The sequence below is a fragment of the Euleptes europaea genome, chromosome 1 (assembly GCF_029931775.1).
Source record: "Euleptes europaea isolate rEulEur1 chromosome 1, rEulEur1.hap1, whole genome shotgun sequence".
Taxonomy (NCBI): Eukaryota; Metazoa; Chordata; class Lepidosauria; order Squamata; family Sphaerodactylidae; genus Euleptes; species Euleptes europaea.
Genome location: NC_079312.1, coordinates 170,307,783 through 170,333,284, shown reverse-complemented (window position 1 = coordinate 170,333,284; position 25,502 = coordinate 170,307,783). Strand labels below are relative to the sequence as shown.

At 47.1% G+C, this 25,502-nt stretch overlaps 1 protein-coding gene across 1 annotated transcript in view; it reads left to right on the top strand.

The window, feature by feature from the left end:
* Nucleotides 1-25,502, top strand: part of ITGA5 (integrin subunit alpha 5) — a 105,461-nt gene that overhangs the window by 55,511 nt on the left and 24,448 nt on the right. The window contains exons 6-16 of the mRNA XM_056849492.1: nucleotides 588-633; nucleotides 1,999-2,127; nucleotides 2,448-2,492; nucleotides 3,034-3,077; nucleotides 6,672-6,728; nucleotides 8,224-8,276; nucleotides 9,446-9,654; nucleotides 14,798-14,989; nucleotides 17,942-17,987; nucleotides 19,711-19,818; nucleotides 23,563-23,618. Coding sequence (XP_056705470.1) covers nucleotides 588-633; nucleotides 1,999-2,127; nucleotides 2,448-2,492; nucleotides 3,034-3,077; nucleotides 6,672-6,728; nucleotides 8,224-8,276; nucleotides 9,446-9,654; nucleotides 14,798-14,989; nucleotides 17,942-17,987; nucleotides 19,711-19,818; nucleotides 23,563-23,618 — 985 coding nt within the window. The remainder of the gene's footprint in view (nucleotides 1-587; nucleotides 634-1,998; nucleotides 2,128-2,447; nucleotides 2,493-3,033; nucleotides 3,078-6,671; nucleotides 6,729-8,223; nucleotides 8,277-9,445; nucleotides 9,655-14,797; nucleotides 14,990-17,941; nucleotides 17,988-19,710; nucleotides 19,819-23,562; nucleotides 23,619-25,502) is intronic.

Below are 25,502 nucleotides of genomic sequence, written 5' to 3'. Positions count from 1 at the left end.
CTACCTCACAGGGGTATCCCTTATGGGGAGGGGGAGGGAAGGTGATTGAAAGCCGGTTTGATTCTTTCTTAAGTGGTAGAGAAAGTCGGCATATAAAAACCAACTCTTCTTATGCTGATCTTGACTTTTGGTCTGTTGAGTTCAGTCTTGTCTACTCTGACAGGCAGCAGCTCTTCAGTGTCTCAGGCAGAAGACTTTCACGGCACCTACCTTCTCCTTTTAACTGGAGAGGCTATGGATTGAACCTGTGACCTTCTGCAAGCGAAGCAGATGTTCCACCACTGGCCACAGCCCCTCCCTAAACTTTTGTGGTTGTGGTGAAGATGCTGTGATACACAGGCAGGATAATGCTGCTGCAGTCATCTTGTTTGGGGGCTTCCTAGAAGGCACCTGGTTGGCCACTGTGTGAACAGACTGCTGTACTTGATGGGCCTTGGTCACGGATTGTTTTCTTATGTCCTTAAGGGGAAAAACCAACAAGGAGGGATTACAAATGGGTCTGATTAAATTTGGGATCTGATTCTTTGGGTCCGACCGGATTTAGGGATAGGTTCTTTGGGGTCTGACATTTTCCCTTCCTTTTGCAGTCTGGACGTATCCTCCTTGGTGGCCCTGGAAGCTATTTCTGGCAAGGTGAGTCTCTTTCTGTTCCTTATCTTTTGTGCTACTACCACGGCACTGCACATCTGAATTGAGTAAAATGGACATCTCCCGTTTCTTTATCAGCAGCTGATGACAGGAAGAGATACTGAGAAGTCTTAGGTAGTTCACCTCAGTCTTCTCACCATCAGCTAAGGAGACTTTCCTCTGCTATGGTGCTTGCTTCCTCCTCCACTAGTATTTCTGTGTGCACAAGATCAGGGTTTTCAAGGAGACTTGATGCACATAGAAGTGCTTGTTCCAGAGGCCAGTGTGGTGTAGTGGTTAAGAGCGGTGGACTCTAATCTGGAGAACCGGGGTTTGATTCCTCACTCCTCCACATGAGCAGCAGACTCTGATCTGGAGAACGGGGTTTGATTCCACGCTCCTCCACATGAGCTGTGGAATCTAATCTGGAGAAAAGGGTTCGATTCCCCACTCCTCCTCCTGAAACCTGCTGGGTGACCTTGGGGCAGTCACAGTTCTCTCAGAACTCTCTCAGCCCTGCCTACCTCACAAGGTGCAACATGGTGTAGTGGTTAAAAGTGGTGGTTTGGAGCAGTGGACTCTGAGCTGGAGGCTGGGTTTGATTCCCCACTCCTCCACATGAGCGGTGGAGGCTAATCTGGTGAACTGGATTTGTTTCCCAACTCTTCCACATAAAGCCAGCTGGGTGACCTTGGGCTGCTCACAACTTTCTCAGCCCCACCTACCTCACAGGGTGTCTGTTGTGGGGAGGGGAAGGGAAAGTGATTGTAAGCCAGTTTGATTCTTCCTTAGAGAAAGTCGGCATATAAAAATCAACTCTTCTTCTGTTGTGGGGAGGGAGGAGGAAGGGAAGGTGATTGTAAGCCACTTGAAGGCTCCTTAGAGAAAAGCGAGGTATAAAAACCATATCTCCTCCTCCTCCTCTTCTTTCTTCTTCTTCTTCTCAACCCTTTGTTTTGAGTGAAGGAAAGGGGAAGAAGGAGAAGAACAAGGGTTTCACCAGAGGAGGCATGAAGACAAGAGAAAATCCCAAATGTCCAGATATTTAGGCTAAATGGAGATGGACCGAAGCCAGCCTCCTTTCTAAGACTGACAAGCGGAGGCTACTGTCAGAGGCTACTTTAACCAATCAGAGCCATATACAATATAGTCCAGCCTCCATCAAGCAACTTCCATGTCAAATAGATGGTGCTGGTCCAAACCGGATCATTCTTTATCCAAAAGGGATTAAGTCTGCCAGGAGGGTCCAATATGGAATGGAAGTGAATACCTCGTTCTAATGGAATCAAGGGGTCCAGGCATTCCTGGTGGTACTCTTGAGCCTTAGCATGTTTTAGGATTTGTCACAGATCTCCTTCCTCTTTTTTCCAGGCCAGGTGTTATCTGCAACACAAGATGCCATTGAGGAATCCTATGACCCTGGATATTTAGTCTTGGTGGTTCAAGGCCAGCTTGCCACACGTTCAGACCCCCACTTCAGCGCTGATGACAGTTACCTTGGTGAGTGTTAGGAAAAAGGGATACTGCTGTCTCCGAGTGGGTAACTTCATACTCAATAATAGGCATGCTCCGCTGATCCTGGAGAGAATAGGTACGCATCATGACTAGTATCCATTTTGATTAGTAGCCATGAATAGCCCTCTCCTCCATGAACATGTCCACTCCCCTCTTAAAGTTGGCAACCATCACCACATCCTGGGGCAGGGAGTTCCACAGTTTAATTTCTTGAGGGAAGGGTGGGATATAAATGTGTGTGTGTGGGGGGGGGACAGTGTTGAAAATCTTTACCAGAATCATTGTGTCTTCTGTTTTGTTCTTAGGCTACTCTGTGGCCGTGGGTGAATTCAGCAACGACTCCACTGAAGGTACGTTCGGTCTTAGTGAGGGCATGCGCATTCAGGGGGGCTGGTGCATGCGCAGCTTTTGGAGAGCAGAGAGTCAGCTATTCCCTTCCCCAGAAAGCTCCATATTCATTGCATTCTTTAAAAAAGAATGACAGAAGTCAAATAAGCAAATGTAGCATGAATTTTTACAATCACATGGTTTTAGATAAATTGTGAACCGTACACCCTCTGAGTAGAGACTGGGGAGGGAATGTGCTGGAAAGCATTAGATGTGGGGTTAGGACACACTTGTGAGCGCATTGGGAGAGAGACTGGAGTTTGTGGAATAAGATAATGTCAAGCAGACTTCACAGAATTCCCACACAGTTACCCCCTAAAATAGTTTTCTCATTTGTTGTCATGTTTTATGGGCGTATTTTTCTTCTACCACAGGACTAGAAATTTGCTTTGGCTTTCCCAGATTCTGTGTTATGCACTATGTCCCGTGCTTCGTAGTACTTTTCTGGCTCTCTCGATCCCTTCTGCTGTTGCTGATGGCCTTGTTTTCGTTGCTCTCTTGCAGATTTTGTGGCTGGCGTTCCTAAAGGAAACCTCACCTACGGCTATGTAAGAGCTTTCCCCTATCTCTTTCCCTCTCGTTCCCATAGTTTTGTATTTACTCTGTAGCTACCTCTTTCATTTTCCTGCCTGTGTTTGGTAGGGCTTTGGTCTCTCTCTATCTCTCTCGTACATTGTGGTGTATTGTGCTGTGCTGGGCCCCTGACCTTGAACATAGTATGAGAGTGGGACCACAGAATCTGGCTGCTCATGCATTGTTGTGGGTGTGTCAGTGTCCCAGGGCCTGGTCCAGGGGTGTAAGTGGCCAGAGGTAGGGATTTGTTTTCCAAAGGAGTCAGATGAATGCACAGGGGACAGAGTCAGGTGGTGAAGTACAGACAGGCGAGGTCCGATATCTAGGAAGGTACAGGTAGATCAAGGAAACTTGGTGTGGGTTACATCTCCCCACAGCTAACAAGAGGTCTACACCGAAGTCTGCAAGCCAGGGCTTTATAGAGCAGAGTAGGCTTGCCAACCTCCAGCTGGTGGCTGGAGATCTCCTGCTATTACAACTGATCTCCGGACGATAGAGATCAGTTCCCCTGGAGAAAATGGCCGCTTTGGCAATTGGACTCTATGGCATTGAAGTCCCTCTCCTCTCCAAACCCTGCCCTCCTCAGGCTCCAACCCCCCAAATATCCAGGTATTTCCCAACCCGGAGTTGGCAACCCTGAGCGTGATTGGTCCCCTCGGTCATGTGCTGAAGACTTTTCTCCAAGGTGGTACATTGGCTTCCTTTTGGGGCCTCAGGAAACCAATTATTTTTCATCACTACTCGAAAGTAGGGTTGCCGGCTGCAGGCTGGAAAATCACACAGCCCTCCCAGCACTGCCTGGTTGACCGCAGACCCAAGGCAAATTATAAGTATGATTTTTAAAAATTCTGGCAATCAGTAAACAGATTACAAAATATGATAACGCCAGGCAACCAGTGAATTGATTACAACAGTGGTTCCCAACCTGGGGTACACATTCCCCTAGGGGTACAAACAAGGACATTTAGGGGTATTCGGGCGGAAAAATGAATAATGGCATGAAAAGGCATTTGAAATAGCAGCAGCTATATTAATTACAAACATTTTGGTAACATGAGGGGTACAATTTATGGAAATGGGCTGCCAAGGGGTAAAAAGGTAAAGGTAAAGGTACAGGTATTCCCCTGTGCAAGCACTGGGTCATTCCTGACCCATGGGGTGACGTCACATCCTGACGTTTACTAGGCAGACTGTGTTTACGGGGTGGTTTGCCAGTGCCTTCCCCAGCCATCTTCCCTTTACCCCCAGCAAGCTGGGTCCTCATTTTACCGACCTAGGGATGGAAGGCTGAGTCAACCTTGAGCCGGCGACCTGAAACCGACATCCGTCGGGATCGAACTCAGGTCGTGAGCAATTTTTTGATCGCAGTACTGCAGCTTACTACTCTGCGCCAAAGGGCTCTTTTACCTTTGCCAAGGGGTACGCAAGTGAAAAAAGGTTGGCTACCCCTGGATTACAAGATGTAGTAACGTTTGAATCTAACAGCAAAGTAGCACATGGCTGAAAAGTCTCCCTGAAGAGGCTGTAGGCTCCACAGTGCAAAATCTGTGCATTGCTTGAAATGAGCCCTTTCGGATTTTTTCCTTCCTGTGGCGCGTAGCAGAGAGGGCCCCACTTATAAAAAAAAAACACCACTGGCCTGTGTGGTAAAAGTACATGATAATCCATCTTGCAACATGGGCCTTTTCTGCTTTTAGTCCCTTGCAACACACTCCTCCGGCTGTTCCTGTCACAGGTCAAAAGGGTGGCCGGTCATCTGGCTGCTCAGACTACACGAGAAGCGCAGCTTCTCACACCCACACGCCGCAGTGCCGTCTGTGTCCAGCCCACCCCTAATTTTCCGTTGCCGAGCATCCCATTTACTGTCAACCCCACGGCTGCTGTGGTAACGGCTGCATTTCCGACAGAAAGGGAAATAGGCCCCCAACTGAACAAATCCGATTTCCTTGCAGCCGTTTGGCTGTGGCCAAGAAGAAACCCATGATGTCGAGGAGGTTACTGGGAGCTGTGCTTCTCATTGTCTCATGCATGTGACACAGAGAGGGAGAGAGAGAAATATGGTGTCTTTCCTTCCTGCTAGGGGCTCTTTCCCTCAGTGACCACCCCATGAGCTGTTTGGTAGCCTGTGCAATAGCCTGAGGAACCGCAAACACCGCCCCTGACGAAAGTATGAACAACCTCATCTGACTAATCCCCCCCACAATATGGCAACCACAACCTTGCTTTCCACAGACATGTGGACTTGCTCAACTGGGTTTTTTGTGTGTGTGTGTTCGGGGGAGTCATAGTTCTTGGTTTGCCCTTGAAGCCCAGAATAGAAAATATGGGAGGGATCCTGGGTTAAAGCAGGTAGCTCTCACTCCAGGGGCATTTCCCCCTCCTACCAGCAAGATGGCCATATGGACTAGATCAGGGGTCGGAAAACCGCGGCTCCCGAGCCGCATGCGGCTCTTTGGCCCGTTGAGTGCGGCTCTCCGAACTTGGTTTTGAGCCCCTTCTCTTGCGCCCGCTCGCGCCAGCAGCCGGCTACGGAGCAGGCGCACCAGAGAGAGAGAGAGAGAGCCGGCGAACGGGAGCGCTGTCTCTCCCCCCCCCCCCCGCCGTGGAGAATGGCCGGGTTCCCTTTCCCTTGCCCTCAATGGTTGGGAGGCTAAAGCCTCCCCTCCCACCACGCGATTGCTGGGCGGGCGGCTCGGCGGTTCCTGGCCCACCCCGCCCGCCTGTTGGGCGGGGCGGGCTTCTTTGGTACACCTGGCTTCCGGCCGAGTGCCATTGGGAGGCCATGTCTACCCATAGGCTTTCTTGGCAGTAGACCTGGACTCCGAGGAGGGGAAAAAGTCCCCCTTCAGAGGCCAGGTCTACCAATTGGCTTCTATGGGCCTCCGGAGGCCAGGTCTACTGCCAAGAAAGCCAACGGGTAGACCTGGCCTCCCAATGGGACTCAGCCGGAGGCCAGGTCTACCAGTAGGCTTTTATGGCGGTAGACCAGGCCTCCAGACGAGGACTCCGGACGGGGAGGGGGAAATGGCAGGGACTGGCAATTAAATTTCTATCAATAAATAAGATCACTATTAATTATGATATCAAATTTTATTCAGTGTACCTATAGTTTAATTAAGACTTAAAACTTTAAAGTTTATTAAGTTAATAAACAATGTATCTACCTATATAGTTTAAGTTTAAGAAATTTGGCTCTCAAAAGAAATCTCAATCGTTGTCCTGTTGATATTTGGCTCTTTTGACTAATAAGTTTGCCGACCCCTGGCCTTGAGGCGTGAAAACACCCTAGCGATTGAGGGGTAGAATGATGTTCGGATAAAACAGTTTTTCAGAGTTGTAGTATTGCTGCTGCATTCGATCCCCTTTTCTAGAGAAGAATCTAGCTGTGATTTACATCAGAGACCGTGAGGCACAGAAGCAAGAATGTCCAAGTTCTGTTTCTGTTCCCACCGAGACGGTTTATGTTGGCTCTTCGGTGCATCTTCATAAAGCTGGTAGCTTCTGGCGATTCTCTGACGAAAACGTTGCCTGACCATCAATCTCTCTTTTTCCCCCTTCATTTTTTCCAGGTCACAATTCTAAACGGAAGCGACATTCGGTCGCTGTACAACTTTTCGGGAGAACAGGTGAACAGCTGAATAGTCCACATTGAAGCTGGGAAAGGAGATTTGGCACAAAAGCGGGACCACGCTCAGCTCTAGATCCCTCAATCCAGAATCATTGCCCTTGTTCTCCTGCGCTGATGTGGTTTTTGCCAGCTCTGCCATAACTGACTAAGTGATAAAAGCTCCTCATTGGCACAAAGCCTGTTCTGAGAGAGTGAGGAGCGAGGGCATTGATGGTGGCTAAGGACCACCTGGACATGCTTCCTTCCCTTTGCCTCAAAACTGGCTTCACTCCAAGTGGGACCTTTAGAAAAGACACAGTCTGTTGCAGTACTCTTTCAGAATCATAGCAAATCCACCTCAACTCAGTTTCCTCAGGGTTTCTGGTTTCATTTAAAAAACGAAACAGAGAACACGTTTCAGGCCCTTATGATTATGAAGATACGCTTAAATATGCATGGCATGCCTGCTGAGATGACAGAAGCCAGAGAGGTTGCTGAATAAGATTTCCAGTGTAGCTCAACCCCTTGACTAGCAATACTAGAATGGATTATGGAAAGAGGAATTCTGACATTTTATTTCTGTTGTGTAACTTCTACAGCTTGCAGGATGAGACTTTTCTTGGTGCAGAATTTTAATTTTTGAGTATATGGTATACTCAGCCTGGCATTCAGGCTTGCTGGCCATGTGGAGATAGAGCGAAAAGGAGAAGGCCCCCTTTCCCTGATAATAAAAAATCTGGGTGCAGTCTCAGCCCTGAGAAGAAGGTAGGGAAGTCCGAGAAGAGGGACCTTGTGGCCTAGTGACATTTCCTTCTCCAGAGCTTTAGGGATTTTGTTGACCTGGGATCTAATTTAGGAGGAACAAAAGGGGACCTTGTGAGGATTCATGAGGGAAAATCTTATTTTCTCCCAACGCATAGTTGGCTCTGCTTTCCTTCCCCCCTTGCTACCATCACCTCCTGATGGTCTTGGCCATCTCAACAACATCAGGCACCATATTGGGTTGCTGTAGCAACCCAAGATGCCACCCAGATTCCAGGTTTGTTTTTTAAAGTCCACCATATATATTTTTTTCCTTTTGACAAATCACCCGGAGGTTCTCCCAGGTTTGCAGAACTCTAAACTGAGGTTGGCTGGCCCCACTGTGCAGCTGTTTCATCCGCATGGGATAAACAGCCCTTTGTTATTAGAAATAGTGAGGCATTCAAATGGCTTGTTTTTATAATGATAATTTATTATTTTAATTCGAATCCACCTCAAGCAGGATCTTGGGACAGTGGAATAGAAATATCCTAAAGTAATACTTATAATAAATAAATATTTGTATTTTTATATATAAATACACTGCTGGGAGGAGATTTGTCGACAGCATGATGAAGTGGCTCTGAGGGGAATGTACGAATGGCCTTGGGGAACTGAAGCAGCTACTCTGGGCAGTGTCTTTCCTGTTCCTAGGATGCCTAGTCCACCCCGGCATTCCTGACCTCACCCCTGCCTGTCATTTCCCTCAACAGATGGCTGCCTATTTCGGGTACGCCGTGGCTGCTACCGATATTAACAGTGACGGGTGAGTGTGGAGCTGGGGCAGGCTGGGCAGTGGTTAGTGGGAGGCAGGGGTTATCCTTCATGGGGAGGGGGGGAAATTGGGAGTTCGCTTGATTTGGGAAGTATCGAACAAGTGGTGGTGGGCTCTCCAGCTAGATCAGGGGTGTCGAACTCATTTGTTACGAGAGCCGGATGTGACATACATGTCACTTGGTCAGGCCGGGCCATGCCTCGCCGGCCCAGATCGAGAGTGGGGGGTGGCTGTCTCACGGGCCGGATAAGAGCTCTCAAGGGGCCGGATCCGGCCTGCGGGCCGTATGTTTGACACCCCTGAGCTAGATGGCCATCTGTCAGCAATGCTGATTCTATGACCTTAGGAAGACCATGAGAGGAGGACAGGAAGGTTTGCATCGGTGTTTGGCTCTCGTGGCCAGTTCTTGCATGCCCAGGGTAGTGCCGATCACCACTTTGGGGCCAGGAAGCAAATTTCCTCCAGGCCAGATTAGCCAGGGATTTTTTTTCCATCTTCTGGGCGCAGAGTAGGGGTCACTGGGGGTGTGGGGAGGAGGTAGTTGTGAATTTCCTGCATTGTGCAGGGGGTTGGACTAGATGACCCTGGTGGTCCCTTCTAACTCTATGATTCTATGAGGTTTGGAGCGGGGAAGAGAGCAAAGAGGCCCAGTGTGGCTGAACTGCAGAGAAAGGGAAACCGCAGACCCTGTGGAAACACTCCTGGGAAGAAGAAGAAGAGTTGGTTTTTATATGCCGACTTTCTCTACCACTTGAGGAAGAATCAAACTGGCTTACAATCGCCTTCCCTTCCCCTCCCCACAACAGACAGCCTGCGAGGTAGGCGAGGCTGAGAGAGTGTGACTAGCCCAAGGTCACCCAGCTGGCTTTATGTGGAGGAGTGAGGAAACCAATCCAGTTCACCAGATTAGCGTCCGCCGCTCAAGTGGAGTAGTAGGGAATCAAACCCGGTTCTCCAGATCAGACTCCACTGCTCGAAACCACCGCTCTTAAGCACTACACCACGCTGGCTCTCGGGGAAGGTTGGGGAGTATCTGCCCAATCAGCTGTGCCCCAGCGCGCTCCTCTTCATAATGATTTTTGTATTCCAGTAATGACCCGTGTAGCTTTTGGCTCAAAATTGGGAGATTTAGGGTATCGTCTCTTCCTCCCCCATTGCAGCCTAGATGACTTGCTGATCGGTGCCCCCTTGTTTATGGAGAAGACGGAAGATGGGCGTGTGCAGGAGGTGGGCAAGGTCTACATCTACCTGCAGCGGCCGAACGGCATGGAGCCCACCGCGTCGGCTGTTCTTACTGGTCACCAAGAGTTTGGGCGCTTCGGCAGTTCTATCGCACCGTTGGGAGACCTCGATCAGGATGGCTACAATGGTAAGGAGGATTACGTGTCTATTATGTGTCCAGAGGAGGGCAACAAAGATGGTGAGGGGTTTGGAGAACAAGTCCTATGAGGAAAGGTTGAAGGAGCTGTGTATGTTTAGCCTGGAGAGGAGAAGACTGAGCGGCGATATGATAATCATCTTTAAGTACTTGAAGGGCTGTCACATAGAGGAGGGTGCCGAGTTGTTTTCTGTTGCCCCAGAAGATCGGGCCAGAACCAACAGGTTGAAATTAAATCAAAAGAGTTTCCGTCTAAACATTAGGAAGAATTTTCTAATAGTTAGAGCAGTTCCTCAGTGGAACAGGCTTCCTCGGGAGGTGGTGAGCTCTCCTTCCCTGGAGGTTTTTAAGAAGAGGTTAGATGGTCATCTGTCAGCAATGCTGATTCTATGACCTTAGGCAAATGATGAGCGGGAGGGCATCTTGGCCATCTTCTGGACGTGGAGTAGGGGTCACTGGGGGTGTGGGGGAGAGGTAGTTGTGAATTTCCTGCATTGTGCAGGGGGTTGGACTAGATGACCCTGGTGGTCCCTTCCAACTCTATGATTCTATGATTGGGGAGAGGTGATAGGGAGGAAAGAATATGCATGAGCATGCATGGAGCAGCTTAAGCTACTGTGATCAGTGGTTGTGATTGTCGGATGTATACTTCACCAAAAGGTATTGTTTCTTTTTTAACGCAACCACCCCAAGTAGTGATGCAACCTAATTGAATTAGGTTATTTTTAAAAAAATTATTGCTATGCTTCAGGATTGTTAGTAAATCATGAAATTAACGTATATGCAATATATAAGAAAAGAGAAACTAGTTTACAAAGTATACAAAGTTTTACAGATTTGAATTTAAAAGATGTCTAAGTACAGCAGTTAAAAATTATAACAGCAGAGTTTTCCAATGTTTTGCAATTTCTACCCCCTTATATACTTTTTAAAAAAATTAGTTGTTACGAGAACTCAGTTTTGCTTCTATCCATTTCCATTTTCTCATCAAATCTTTCCCAAGGATCAAAGATATTATTTTCATATATTAAAATACAAATCAGGAAAAAAATTCCCCAAATAAGCATTCATTTTAATTTTTCCATCCTTTATCATTCTTGTCAGATGAATAGGTTACATAGAAAATTGATAAGTATGGGTACATGCACAGGAGAGGGAGGGAGATCAGATTGCTGGAAGTTTTCCTGCAAAATATGTTTGTCCATTAGGATAGTTCTGGGTTTGTTTTGCTTTTTGTTAAATATTTGCCCTCCTCTACTGCTTAGTTTTGACAGCAGGCTCCACTGAACAGCTCATTAGTTTGGGCCTTCTTGTGTTTACAATTGATGTCAAATCTAGATTCTGCTCTAATGAGCATTTTCCAAACCCCTGACAGAGGAGGCCCATGTTTTTGGGGAGTTAAAACTGGAGGCATGTTTCATTCAGGACTGCACCCCCCAAGAAAATAATTTTTTGCAGAAGAGCCCATTCCCTCATCGGTACATGACACTATTGTAGGCATGCCTTGTGATTGCGAGAAATCAGCCCAGAACGGCAACTCATGCAGAGACACGTAACACCCATAGTACCTCTAAAGTTGGTTTTAACCTTCTCTCTGCAGTGTTCACTGTTTATCTCCTTCCAATAAATTTCTGAGAGCAAGCAGTTCTGCTTCATCTCTCCATTGGGAGTGACTGGAGAATCCCATCAAACCAGATGGGGAAGAGATGGCAAAATTATCTTCCAGCAAAAGCAGGGAAAGAACAGGGATTTATGCAGACAGACTCTAGGCAGCCTCTTCCGTAACTTTTATTTTAATTGATGTACTTCCTATGGTACAGTACACATGAACACATGAAGCTGCCTTATACTGAATCAGGCCCTCGGTCCATCAACGTCAGTATTGTCTACTCAGACCGGCAGCGGCTCACCAGGGTCTCAGGTAGAGAGGTCTTTCACATCACCTACTTGCCTAGTCCCTTTAACAGGAGATGCTGGGGACTGAACTTGGGACCTTCTGCATGCCAAACAGATGCTCTACCACTGAGCCACAGACCCTCCCCATGGCTGTCCAGGGTCGCAGGCAGGGGTCTTTCACATCACCTACTTGCCTAGTCCCTTTAACAGGAGATGCTGGGGACTGAACTTGGGACCTTCTGCATGCCAAGCAGATGCTCTATCACTGACCGACAGCCCCTCTTACTGATTCATCCTTCCTAAGGTAGACTTCCAACCCTCCTTCATGCTATTTTTGGGGTCTCCCTTTTCCCCAGGAGTAGCCCATAATCACATGAACGCATGAAGCTGCCTTCTACTGAATCAGACCCTTGGTCCATCAAAGTCAGTATTGTCTACTCAGACCGGCAGCGGCTCTCCAGGGTCCCAGGCGGAGGTCTTTCACATCACCTACTTGCCTAGTCCTTTTAACTGGAGATGCTGGGGATTGACCCTGGGACCTTCTGCATGCCAAGCAGATGCTCTACCGCTGAGCCACAGCCCCTCCCCAAATGTGTCTGGGATTTGCTCCTGGAAGATCTAATCTCACGGGTTGCACTGCTCACAAATGAACATGTAGTAGGGGTGGCACACCTTTCAACAACAGGTTTTCCTGACTGTGTATTCATGAGTAGAATGTCAGTCTTCCTAGGGGACCTTAGCTAGTGAACGTCTTAAGGAATTAGAGCAGGGGTCCTTACTGATGCCTTTTCTTGCACCTGCCAAGTGTTTTTAGGAAGTGGGTGGGGCCAGGTAGGCCTTTTGCTCAGCAAGGATTCTGATTGACTAATGGAGATTTGATTGGCTGTGCAGATTTTAAAAAAAAAGTGATGCTATGGCAGCAGCTGCCAGCACAGCACAACGATCTGCTCCATGTGACAGAAGTTAAGCTGTGGCGATCGCTTTGCGGCTTTTTCTTGCTGCGCCCACCATGCTGCGTCACAATTCTAAATGTGCCTGCAGGCTCAGAAAGATTGGGAACCCCTGAGTTAAAGGCCCTCGTTTTGAAAAATCGATCCTCTCTAATCTATAGGATCTGCCTCGTTTCTGCTTCAGCCTTTCTTTGAGCCACCGCCTTGAATCAATTCTGAAAACTGGCCGAAGCAAGCCTGCTGTACTGGGGGGCGAGGACTAGAGACCGAAAGCGGGTTGGGGTAAATTTAACATCAGACGCTGAAATAATCGCTCGGGCTGGATAGGAATAGGAACCGGGCCTGATTTGGCTTGCAGGCTTGAGCATTCACTGCCTGGACATAGCATGCATACTCAAGATAACATGGATTAGTTACCCTTGTTGTACTCAAACCAGGGTGGTTTTAGAGAGTCGTAAAAAAGGGGCTTTCCCTCTACCCCTCCCACACTTGTTTATGGGCTGAGTATGGGTTCTAATCCATATGTATACACAATCAGGGCTGGTAGTGTTTGACAAGCGTGAGAGTTTCATCTTAGGTATGCGCCCAGCCTAGGGAGAGCCCAACCTGTGGCCTTGCTGCCATCCTCTGGTTAGATGCTCCAACTGCAGCTCCTACACGAGCATCTCTGCCTTCGTGCCCGTCTTGGAACAGTTTGCCCAAAGTGAGGCCGTTCACGCCTGGCAGTCCCTGGGGTTGTTTTGTTCCTGGCCCATCGCGTGCCTTTGAGCTGCGTGTTCAAAAAATTGAAAGCATGGACTGAAGGCGCACTGGTGGGAGCATTGCCGGAGTGTTTGCGTTCTCCACTGCGGCGAGCTTACCTTTCTCTTCGCCCCTTGCAGGCTCTCCGCCGGTCGGAAGATACCTTCCTAGCGGGGGGCAGGGTGGAGGAGAGTTCATTCATAAAATTAGAACAATGGTCCTCCCCAGCTCTGAACAGAGACATAGGACCCCTGTCTCACTAGAGATGCTAATTTTCGGCCCCTAAGCATTTCTCCCCTGCTCTAATTAAGCCAATTTCATTTTGCATTGTACCTCTCCATCCTGGCTCCTTTATTTGCAAACCCCCTGCTCCTTGTGTGGGATATAAAGTCTCAGGGATCTCCATTCCTACTTGTATCTGATGAAGGGAGTTTTAACTCTTGAAAGCTTATACCCCAAAAAAAGCTTGTTGGTCTCTAAAGTGCTATTGGACTCGAATCCAGTTTTTCTACTGCAGACCAGTAGAAACTAGACCAGATAGGGGAAGAGTAGACACTGACATGTGAATCCACCACCAGGGAGCAAGTTTGGGTCAAGGCCTCTCCCTGCGTGAGAACTTGGCTGGTCAGAGTAGGAAGTTCTGGGTGAGAGGAATTTGTGGTCTGACTCAGATATGGCAACTTCCTTTTCACTGTGACCATTGTGGTCAATGAGTTGGTATTCTAACACTGTTACTCTCTTTCTACTTCCAGCGTCAACCATAGCTGTGTGCTGAAATAATTTAACCAACTTCAGATTTGTGTGTGTGTGTGTGTTAAGTGCCATCAAGTTGCTTCTGACCTTATGAATTAATGATCTCCAAACCATCCTATCCTTAACAGCCTTGCTTGGGTCTTGTAGACTGAGGATCATGGCTTCCTTTATTTGTTTTTTTTAAAAAAAAATTATTTAAAAATTCTCATTTAAAAAAACATAACAAATACATACACGTACATACAGTCTAATCATTCTTCCAGGGAAATCAGTAAATATTTGCCTTTGCGAAAACACTCATTTATGCCTTACAGTAGATTTAACTAGTTGATGGACTACTCTAAATTATACATGTTTTATGTAAAAGTCTTGCTATTTAGCAATCCCAAACTTCTAATTAACCAAATCTCTAGGTTATAAAATTATAAACAATATGTATTATAACTACACTTAATTCTGCTTGTCATCCCAGCTTTAGCTTTGCTATAATTAATTTCTCCACTTTCTGCTACCTACATCCCCAGTTTGCTTCCTCTTAATGGCTTCTTTTATTGAGTCAGATCACGATGGGTAGCCGTGTTAATCTGCCTGTAGCAGCAGAAAAGAGCAAGAGTCCAGTAGCACCTTAAAGGCAAATGAAATTCCTGGCAGGGCATGAACTTTTGTGAGTCACAGCTCACTTCTTCAGATACTGAGTCAGTCCATCTCATGTTGGGCCTTCCTCTTTTTCCAGCGGCCTTCAGCTTTTCCTAGCAACCCCCACCCCCTTCTCACTTTGGTGTTTGTTCCTGCAGATGTGGCGATTGGTGCACCGTTTGGCGGCCAGGCCCAGCAAGGCATGGTCTACGTGTACAATGGCCGACGGGATGGGCTGCATCCCAAACCTTCTCAGGTGTTGCAGGGACGCTGGCCGGACAGTCAGACCCTTGACTTCTTTGGGTTCTCCATGCGTGGGGCCAAGGACCTTGACGGAAACGGCTACCCAGGTGAGGGCGACTTGTTGAAAAGACAGGAAAACTGCCTTGGAACATCAAAATGAAAAAAAGTGCCAAAGTTGAAAGCACAGAATGGCTGAAGAGCGCATAGTTTGCTTGCGCAAGTTTGCGGGTCTTGTGTCGGCTGATTGAATGATTGCTACCCTGGCATTCTCCTACCTGGTTTCCAAAGGGCTTATGATTCAATCATAAGAGCCAGCATGGTATAGTGGTTAAGAGCAGTGCTTTGGAGTGGTGGACTCTGATCTGGAGAACTGGGTTTGATTCCCCACTCCTCCACATGAGCGGAAGAGGCTAATCTGGTGAACTTGTTTCAGCCCCACCTACCTCACAGGGTGTCTGTTGTGGGGAGGGGAAGGGAAGGTGATTGTAAGCCGGTTTGAGTCTCCATTAAATGGTAGAGAAAGTCGGCATATAAAAACCAACTCTTCTTCTTCTTCTACATTAGCAAAACAGTCATTAAAACACCTATGTTTATTTATTTGCTTCAATTATACCCTGCCTTTCTCCCCAGTGGGGCCCCAAAGTGGTTTACCTTGTTCTCCTCCCCTCTATTTCATCCTCACATCAACCCTTTGAGGTAGGTTCGCCTGAGAGTGTGTGACCGGCTCAAGGTCACCCAGCAAGCTTCCATGGCAGAGTGGGGATTCGAACCTGGGTCTCCCAGATCCTTGTCTGAGACTCTTAACCACCGCACCACACTGGTGTAACACAAAGCATTCAGCACAAAGAGTACAGCTTGCCCAGGAGCAAGAGGAAACCTTGAAAGGAAACCAATAAAGGTAGCAACGAAGTCATCTATTTATAAACTTGGGATGACTATAACTTGTCACCTAAAAGTCACCCAGGTTCGAATCTCCACTCTGCCAGGGAAGCTTGCTGGCTGACATTGGGCCAGTCGCTCGCTCTCGGCCTAACCTCCCTCACTGGGTTGTTGTGAGGATAAAACGGAGGAGAGGAGAACAACGTAAGCCACTTTGGATCTCCTTAGGGGAGAAAGGTGAGGTATAAGTAAATAAATATATCATAAGGATGATGGTAGAGAGCCATCATAGGGTAGTTTTTTTTTTTATTAATGTCATTAGGTTATACATTATTTTCAGATCCATACTATGTTATACATTTTTTCCCCCACTCAACATTTTCGCACCAAAATCTTTAACCAGGAGCACAAGTTTCTAAATTTCTTAGTTGTATTAGGGTTGACTTCCTCGCATTTTATCCAATTCAAGTACAGAGACCACTTGTCCTTTATTTCCCTTATTTTACTATCCCACTACCAATTGTGCAACAATATCTGATTGTATATATTCATATAAATAATCATTCCAACATTCAAAAGTCCATTTGTTTGCTTCTTTCCAACCTTTTGCTATTGTAGCTTGTGCTGCTAGGATCATAGCTTTACAAAGTTCCTGGGCATTTCCAGTTATTCTTTGTTGTCCCACTGTACCAATAAATAGCACGTCTATAGCCAAATTAATCTTGATTTTAAAAAGCTGTTCCATTCTCTTCAAAATCATTTCCCAAAAAAGTTTAACCCTCGGACATTCTAACCACATATGTAAATACCAACCTTTATTCCCTCCACAATGCCAACAATTAGGGCTTCTTCCAGCATGGGGTAGTGATTAAGGTTTTGGACTAGGATCTGGGAAACGCAGGTTCGAATTCCCACTCTGCCGTGGAAACTTGCTGGGTGACCTTGGGCCAGTCACACACTCTCAGCCTCAAACCTGGCAAGTATTTGGATGGGAGGCCTCCAAGGAATACCAGAGGCGTGACGCGGGGGCAGGCAATGGCAAACCACCCCTGAAATTCTCTTGCCTTGAAAACCCTACGAGGTTGCCTTAAGTCAGCTGTGATTTGATGGCAGACAAAAAGGAAAGGATGATAGTATCATAATCATAGGTTATATGATTACAGATTATGGTTCGGGTCCCGTGAAACATTTCCATTGGCGGAAGGGATTTTCATCAGTGGAGTGGAATTTCCTCAACTCCTCCTTCCTACCTCAATCTAAAATGCCCTCTGAGCACTACTTCTGGAAGACCGGAGACCCCCCCACACACCCCCACCCCCGGGGACAAGCTTGAGGGGGGTTCAGAGATATGAGGGAGGGAGTCCAAAATCTGCCCATCACCGAAATCCTCTGCAGGGTCCAACCAACCCTGTAATTTGTACTGGCTGTTAATGTAACGTTAACATTCAGTACAATTTTTCATGACTTCTCATAAGTGTGAGCTAGAAAGCACTCAGAGTATTGTGAAAGTCTCCGCGTCTGCAACATTCCTGGTTCCAACAAGCATCTCCCAGTGGGAGGCTCCAGTGGTGGAAAAGGCCGAGGCTTTGTGGAAGTTACCACCCTTCACATGGTCAGTAGGAAATAGTCCTGATGAGTCTCATTCATCGCATCATTGTCCAAGCTAAGCGCACATTTTTCTATGCTATTTATCTTATGATGAAGCCCCGTGGCACAGAGTGGTAAGCGGCAGTACTGCAGTCAAAAGCTGTACTCATGACCTGAGTTTGATTCCGACGGAAGTTGGTTTCAGGTAGCTGGCTCAAGGTTGACTCAGCCTCCCATCCTTCCGAGGGTGGTAAAATGAGTACCACCCCGTAAACAAAGTCTGCCTAGTAAACATTGGGATGTGACATCACCCCTAAGAGTCAGGAATGACCCGGTGCTTGCACAGGGGACCTTTACCTTTTTATTTATCTTATGAGGCTCTGCATGTGCCTCTTCTTGACCTCAGAGCATGTGCTGAATGATTTTTCCCCTTACCGTATTCATCTGTAATTTCGGGCTAACAGAAATGATATTTAGGCAGGCTTGAGTTCATTTTCTCCATTGGAACGATCTCCTGGAAAATAGCCGGTCACGATTTCCTGAGGTGGTACGGGGTGGTACTCAGCTGACTTTTCTCTCTCTGTGTCCTGTAGATCTGATTGTGGGAGCCTTTGGAGCGGACAGAGCTATGGTTTACAGGTAGGCACTGTGTATAACCCGAACCTGCATGGGCCAGGCTAGCCCAATCTTGTCAGATTTTGGAAATGAAGCAGGGTTGGGCCTGGTTAGTACTAGTTCAGAGTTACTATGCAGTTACTATGCCCGTTCTTGTCTGATCTTGGAAGTGAAGTTGGCCCTGGTAAGTACTAGTCCAGAGTTACTATGCAGAGGCAGGCATTGGCAAGCCACCTTCGTTCGCCTCTTGCCTTGAAAACCCTATGGGTTGGTTATAAGTGGCTGCAGCTTAATGTTACTCTCCAGCACCACTATGTATAAAGATGAAGTGGGGGGGGATACAAGACAATAATTCACCTCCACCTGGTTTTGCAGAGAAGGGTTTAGACTGAGAATCACAACGGAGGTGGAAAAACGGCACCAGATGTTTGTGCTGTCTTTTTCTGACATGGTTGTAGCTTCTACACTCCAACCAGCGTGGTCTAGTGGTTAAGAGCGGTGGTTTGGAGCGGTGGACTCTGATCTGGAGAACCGGGTTTGATTCCCCACTCCTCCACATGAGCGGTGGAGGCTAATCTGGTGAACTGGATTGGTTCCCCCACTCCTCCACATGAAGCCAGCTGGGTGACCTTGGGCAAGTCATTCTCTCTCAGCCTCACCCACCTCACAGGGTGTCTGATGTGGGGAGGGGGAGGAAAGGCAATTGTAAGCCGGTTTGATCCTCCCTTAAGTGGTAGAGAAAGTCGGCATATAAAAACCAACTCTTCTTCTTCCAACGCATCATGCTCAGTTGATGTGCTCCTTGCTTGCTGCCTCCTGGATTATCTTGGCAATGTGGTGTGAGCCAAAAGGCAGGGTGAGGAGAGTCATGAATATCAGGAGTTCCACATGCCCCAGATCACCTAAAGCCCAACTCATTATCGTGATGTTAAAAATCACCGCATGACTCCTACCTACAACGCTGGGACTCGTTTCTGTGGCTGATCACTCATGTCCCCTGGGGCTGTTGGAGGGGACCTGGGGCAAACCACCTCCGAACGTTTCTTACCTTGAATACCCTACAGCAGGGGAGTCAAACTCAATTGTTACGAGGGCCAGATATGACATAAATGTTGCTTGGTTGGGCCGGGCCATACCTCGCCAGCCCATCGAGAGTGGGGGTGGGTTTAGTTATTTGTTTATGTGATTTATAATTTGTTATGTTTTTTATTATTTTATAAAAATTAATAAAAAATTATTTTTAAAAAAGGGGTGGGGGTGGGGTGGCTGCCTCAGCTGGCTCGCGGGCCAGATAACACAGGAACACATGAAGCTGCCTTATACTGAATCAGACCCTTGGTCCATCAAAGTCAGTATTGTCTGCTCAGACCAGCAGCGGCTCTCCAGGGTCTCAGGCAGGGGTCTTTCACATCACCTACCTGCCTAGTCCCTTTAACTGGAGATGCCGGGGATTGAACCTGGAACCTTCTGCATGCCAAGTAGATGCTCTACCGCTGAGCCACGGCCCCTTCCCAAGGCAAGGTAAATGCTCTCAAGGGGTCAGATCTGGCCCGTGGGCCTTATGTTTGACACCCCTGCCCTATGGGGTCACCAAAAGTCAGCTGCGACTTGACAGCACTTTCCACCACCCCACCATTGGCTCACCCCCTGCTCCCGGTGTGATCTGGGCCCAGATCCTGCTTTCCCCAGGCTGGCATTGATTGCTTGTCTCTCACACAAGACCGCCTTTCTTGGTGTCTCTCTGCAGGGGTCGTCCCATAGTCCACGCCACTGCCACCCTCAGCATCTTCCCCACCATGTTTAACCCAGAAGAAAAATTATGCGTCCTGGAGCACACTGGAATCCCTGTTGCCTGGTGAGTGGATGCAGGGGGGATACCCTGGGAACCGGCCTTTTTTTTATAATTAAATTTTTATTTTTATAACACCATAACACATACATACAAGCATAAAACATAATACTCCTCATACATAATCAAAGCTCCCTATCTGTATCAAGATCCTTGCCAACTACTGAAAGGAGCGGAAATAAATATGTTGAAGATTTATTCACTTTCAAGATTTAACGATTAATAGCAGATATTATAGAAGAACATCTGCTATTGATCATTAAATCTTGAAAGTGAATACGTCTTCAACGTAGCAAAATTACATACATTTATACTCAAACCTGTATCTAATCGAACTACCTATCGTCGTAATATGTCTGCCTGTGAGCTTAATGATCAGATCAGATCCAAGTTTATTGTATAAGGCCACAGGCCGCCACAAACTTAAAACAGCACAACAACAAGTTAAAATATACAGTCAAAAATCATTAAAAGGATACGGAAGTTAAGAAATTAAAACATGCCCATTCGGTTCTATCCAGCTTTCCCACCTTTCGTGATCTGCTTCGCCCTGATTTTCTTGGTCCCCGAGCCAAACTGTGCCATTTTTTGGGAAATGTAAGGGGTCCATATCTGATAGCAAAGAGATTAATCTGTCAACATCAGATGATAGTTGTGACGCTGAAAGAACGTTTGCCAAAAACTTGTTTTGGGGCTCAGTATAATATGTCTTTATATGCCATCGTATTCCCTATTACTATGGATGGATGTGAAAGCTGGACAATGAAGAAAGCTGACAGGAAGAAAGTAGACTCCTTTGAAATGTGGTGTTGGAGGAGAGTGTTACAGATACCCTGGACCGCCAAAAAAACAAATCTGTGGGTTTTAGATCAAATCAAGCCTGAACTGACTCTAGAAGCTAAAATGACTAAACTGAGGCTGTCGTATTTTGGTCACATTATGAGAAGACGAGTCACTGGAAAAGACAATCATGCTAGGAAAAGTTGAGGGCAGCAGGAAAAGAGGAAGACCCAACAAGAGATGGATTGACTCAATAAAGGAAGCCACAGCCCTCAATTTGCAAGATCTGAGCAAGACTGTCAAAGATAGGGCATTTTGGAGGACTTTGATTTATAGGGTCGCCATGAGTCGAAAGCGACTTGACGGCACTTAATACACACACATATATATATAAAGACAGGCCATAATCTAACTACCTTATGCAACTTATACTGTATGTTAATATTCTAATACTGTTTGCTAAGCTTTTTGGAACCGGTCTTGATGGTCTTTCAGAAAAAAGTATAGGGAACCTGCAATACTCCCATTGGTGGAGGAAGTTATCCTTACAGTGTATTACATGCCCTGCCCACTTGAGACATGCACTGGGGTTATGCAGATTAATTTGCAGAGCTTCCCAGCTGCATTGGAGGGGAGCAGATTCTCAATCCATGCCCTGCCTAGGTCCATGTTGCCATGTAATGAAGGGCTAGGAAGCAGAGATTGCTGACATAGTAGTGAATGTAACAACATAAGAAAGGCCATGCTGGATCAGACCAAGGCCCATCATGTCCAGCAGTCTGTTCACACAGTGGCCAACCAGGTGCCTCTAGGAAGCCCACAAACAAGACAACTGCAGCAGCATTGTCCTGCCTGTGTTCCACAGCACCTAATATAATAGGTACAGTATGCTCCTCTGATCCTGGAGAGAAGAGATATGCATCATGACCAGTATCCATTTTGACTAGTAGCCAGGAATACCCCTCTCCTCTATGAACATGTCCACTCCCCTCTTCACACCCTGGGGCAGGGAGTTCCACAGTTTAACTATGCATCGTGTGAAGAAATACTGAAGGAATTAAATCATCACACATACTATTTTTATGTGGTCTGTATGCGAGGCAAATAACATACGGACAAGTCCAGATCTTATGGGGTTAAACGGGGGCTGGAAAGGTCCCTCCAGCCATTGCAGGGATGTTGTGGGGGGATTATTTATAGGCAGTGTGTTCTTTGGTTGCTCAGCCGCCACGGGAGGTTTTGTGGGTCCTGGCCGACAGCCCAATCTGACCATGAACTGGAGAATTGTAGTATGTTAGCAACGCAGCTGGGAACCGCACGGCTGGAAGGAAGGGCTGAGTCGGCTAGACGGGATTCCCCATCGCACATTGCCGCTCTACTTCCCACGCTGCGGAATCGGAGACCTTCCCCAACTCTCACAGTTTGCCTGCAGAAATCTAGAGCAGTGGTTCCCAAAATTTTCGGGCCATCGCCCCCATGGTTCCACAAACTCAACCCCAGCGCCCCCCTGCCCTATCCTATAAAAAGCATTATTCAAAATAGGGATTAGCATGACTCACTAAAGAAGATAATAACAATAAAATTTCAAACAGTAACAATTCATTGCACCTCTGTTCAAAATCCAATTAAAACTTTTTAGTTGAAATCTATTCAACAAAACTGATGACCGTGATCCGGTGGTACCAGCTCTTGAAAGTCTGGAAAAAAATTCTGATAATTTCCCCCAAATCTGCCAGCATGGTGCCATAGCTTGATCTGTTGTAAATTAGTGAACAACACAGTTGAAGGAGGCCATCTCTAGCGCCCCCCTGCTGCCTCCTTGCCTATTAGTGCCCCCCTAGGTAATCCCCCCCAGGGGGTGGTACTGCCCACTTTGGGAACCACTGATCTAGAGTGTTATAGATCAGTCAAGATTGACACCGAGAGAGTCAGCCTATTTACGTACAATAAAATTTCTGAGCCACATAATAGGCTGATTTCAATCGTGCAGACATAATTAATGAAGACTTAACCAGCTGCTTCCTTGCTGAGCATACCGGGGTGCAAATTTTGACCACCTTCAAGGTGGTGTCATCAGAAGAATCTGAGAGGAGGGAAATATCAAATTTATCAGTTCTGCCTTGAAAAATTGATAAGATTGGAGTTATGTATAGAGACCGAATGTCTATACACGATAACACAATAACATGTGGCCGACTGCTTTTGCATGTTAATTTTCTGCAGCGGCTTTCTCTTAGCGCCTGCCATTGTGGCCTGGAGCTCCCTCCCTGTGTTACCCTGTGATTGAATTGGAATAACCTACTGCGGCTTTTCCAAATAGAGATTTTAATATTCTGCACCATCCCTAGCCCTACCTGCTTCTGCAACATGGTCTCTGAATCAGGACTGAGACGTCCCCCAGATCACGCTGTCTCTTCCCACCCTTCCTAAAGCTGCTGGGTAAAGCAGATGTGAGTGGCTATACGGGGGGGGGGGGGGCTTTCCATCCTGGGTACCAGTTCCTCCTGCGAGGTGCTGAGTTCCTTCTTCATCGTCTCCAAAGAGCTTTGCCGTAAAATGAACATACCCTCCTTGAACATCCCTGTTATGAAGAAGGGAAGCTGAGGATGTGACCAGCTCAAGGCTAGCCAGTAGGCTTGCCAACCTCCAGGTACTACCTGGAGGTCTCCCGCTATTATGACCAATCTCCAGCTGTCAGAGATCAGTTCACCTGGAGAAAACGGCCGCTTTTGCAATTGGACTCTGTGGCATTGAAGTCCCTCCCTTCCCCCAAACGTCGCCCTCCTCAGGCTCCACCCAACAAACCTCCTGCCGGTGGCGAAGAGGGACCTGGCAACCCTACTAGCCAGAGAGAACCAAGCAAGGATGTGAACTCCGGGCATTCTTGGTCAAATCTAAGCACTAGACAGGTACTGCCTTCCACAGGTTTCATAATCTAGTCCATTGCTTCCCTCTCTGGTCTCTCAACAGCATCAACCTGAGCTTCTGTCTGAATGCATCTGGGAAGCATGTGCCAGACTCCATTGGTGAGTACAGTGTGTGGGGGACAGGATTCAGAAGGGAAACCTGGGATGGGTTTAGAAGAAGAGGAGGAGGAGGAGAAGAGTTGGTTTTTATATGCCAACTTCCTCTTCCTTTTAAGGAGAATCAAACCAGCTTGCAATCTCCTTCCCTTCCTCTCCCCATGACAGACACCTTGTGAGGTAGGTGGGGCTGAGAGATTTCAGACAGAACTGTGACTAGTTCAAGGTCACCCAGCTGGCTTCACGTGGAGGAGTGGGGAAACCAACCTGGTTCTCTAGAGTAGAGTCCACCGCTCTTAACCATTACACCAAAAGGTCTCCAAATGGACAGCAGTCCAAGGAGCATGTAGGCCAGGGCCAGTTCGGTACAGTGGTTCAGGGGTCAGACTAGGATCTGGGAGACCCAGGTTCAAATCCCCACTCGGCCACAGAAGCCTGATGGGTGATTTTGAGCCCGCCAGACACTTTCTCGGCTGAACCTGCCTCACGGGGTTTATACGAGGGTAATATGAGAAGTGTCCTGTTCAATCACACCAGTGATCACATCTAATCCAGCCGCCTGTTTCACAGATTGGCCAAACAGTTTCCGTGGGATGCCCCCAAATGGCATAGAGGCCAAGGAAGGGACAACCACATATGCTGCTCTGAGCTCCTTAGAGGAAGGGTTGGATAAAAATGCGCATGATACATGCGCTAGGGACACGAGGACGCAAGTCAGGTGCAAAGTGTACATTTCACCCTAGGGGCTGAAGCAAAACCCTTCCTGTGACTTTGTATCATGGGGACTGTAGTTCCCTTGGGAGCCCCTTTTTCAACTTCTCCCTTGCAAATCTGATCAGTGGCAAGGTAGAGAATTGGTAGGTAATGGTTTCCTCTCTCCTTCCGTTAGCCCACCATAGCCCTCTTTGGGACTCTCTTGCCTCCCCCAAATTTGGGGGATGGAGAGCAGGAATGATGTATTAAATTAAGAGGGCTGGAACCACATGGGGAGCATACCAACGGTGTGCTTAATAGCACCTTTTAATGTTGAAAGTTCTTGAACATCCGTCGTATTTTTTTAGTCTTAATTGTGCCCTCCAGGGAATTCTGAAATGGCTCCTGGGAGCTCTGGTTCCACTTTCACTTGGAGCGGTGGAGCCTGATCTGGAGAGCCCGGTTTGATTCCCCGCTCCTCCACATGAGCGACGATAATCTGGTGAACTGGGTTGGTTTCCCCACTCCTACACATGAAGCCAGCTGGGTGACCTTGGGCCAGTCACACTCTCAGCCCCTCCTGCACAGGGTGCCTGTTGTGGGGAGGGGAAGGGAAGGTGTTTATAAGCCAGTTTGATTCCCCCTTAAGTGGTAGAGAAAGTCGGCATATAAAAACCAACTCTTCTTCTTCCTTCATCTGAATAATAGTTGTATTAAGAGCAGGTGGCTTCTAATATTTACGAGCCATTGATGATGTGGGCCAGTGTGGATTTTTTAAATTTAAAATTAGATTATTGGCAAATCAACACTATATAGTAATATAATATTATTGTCTTGCTTTCTTTTTGCGGTGAAAATGTTATGTTTGATATTGTGAGCCAATACTTAATTTTTTTTTAAATTTTAAATTGGATTATTGGCAAGTCACCGCTGTATAGTAATATAATATTATTGTCTTGCTTTATTTTTGCGTTGAGGACATTAATGTTTTATTGTTGCATGATTTTATACACACACACACACACAATTTTATAATCGGCAATAACTCAATCTGAGTGAGCCCCAGGGAGAATTATACTTATGATGGATTTGTCCATTTCTGGCTCGTGGCTTAATTTATGATCTCCATGGTCTCACGCATTGGTTGGGAATAGGCCCTTTGTCACAGGTAAAAGAAGGGAATCACATCTGAAT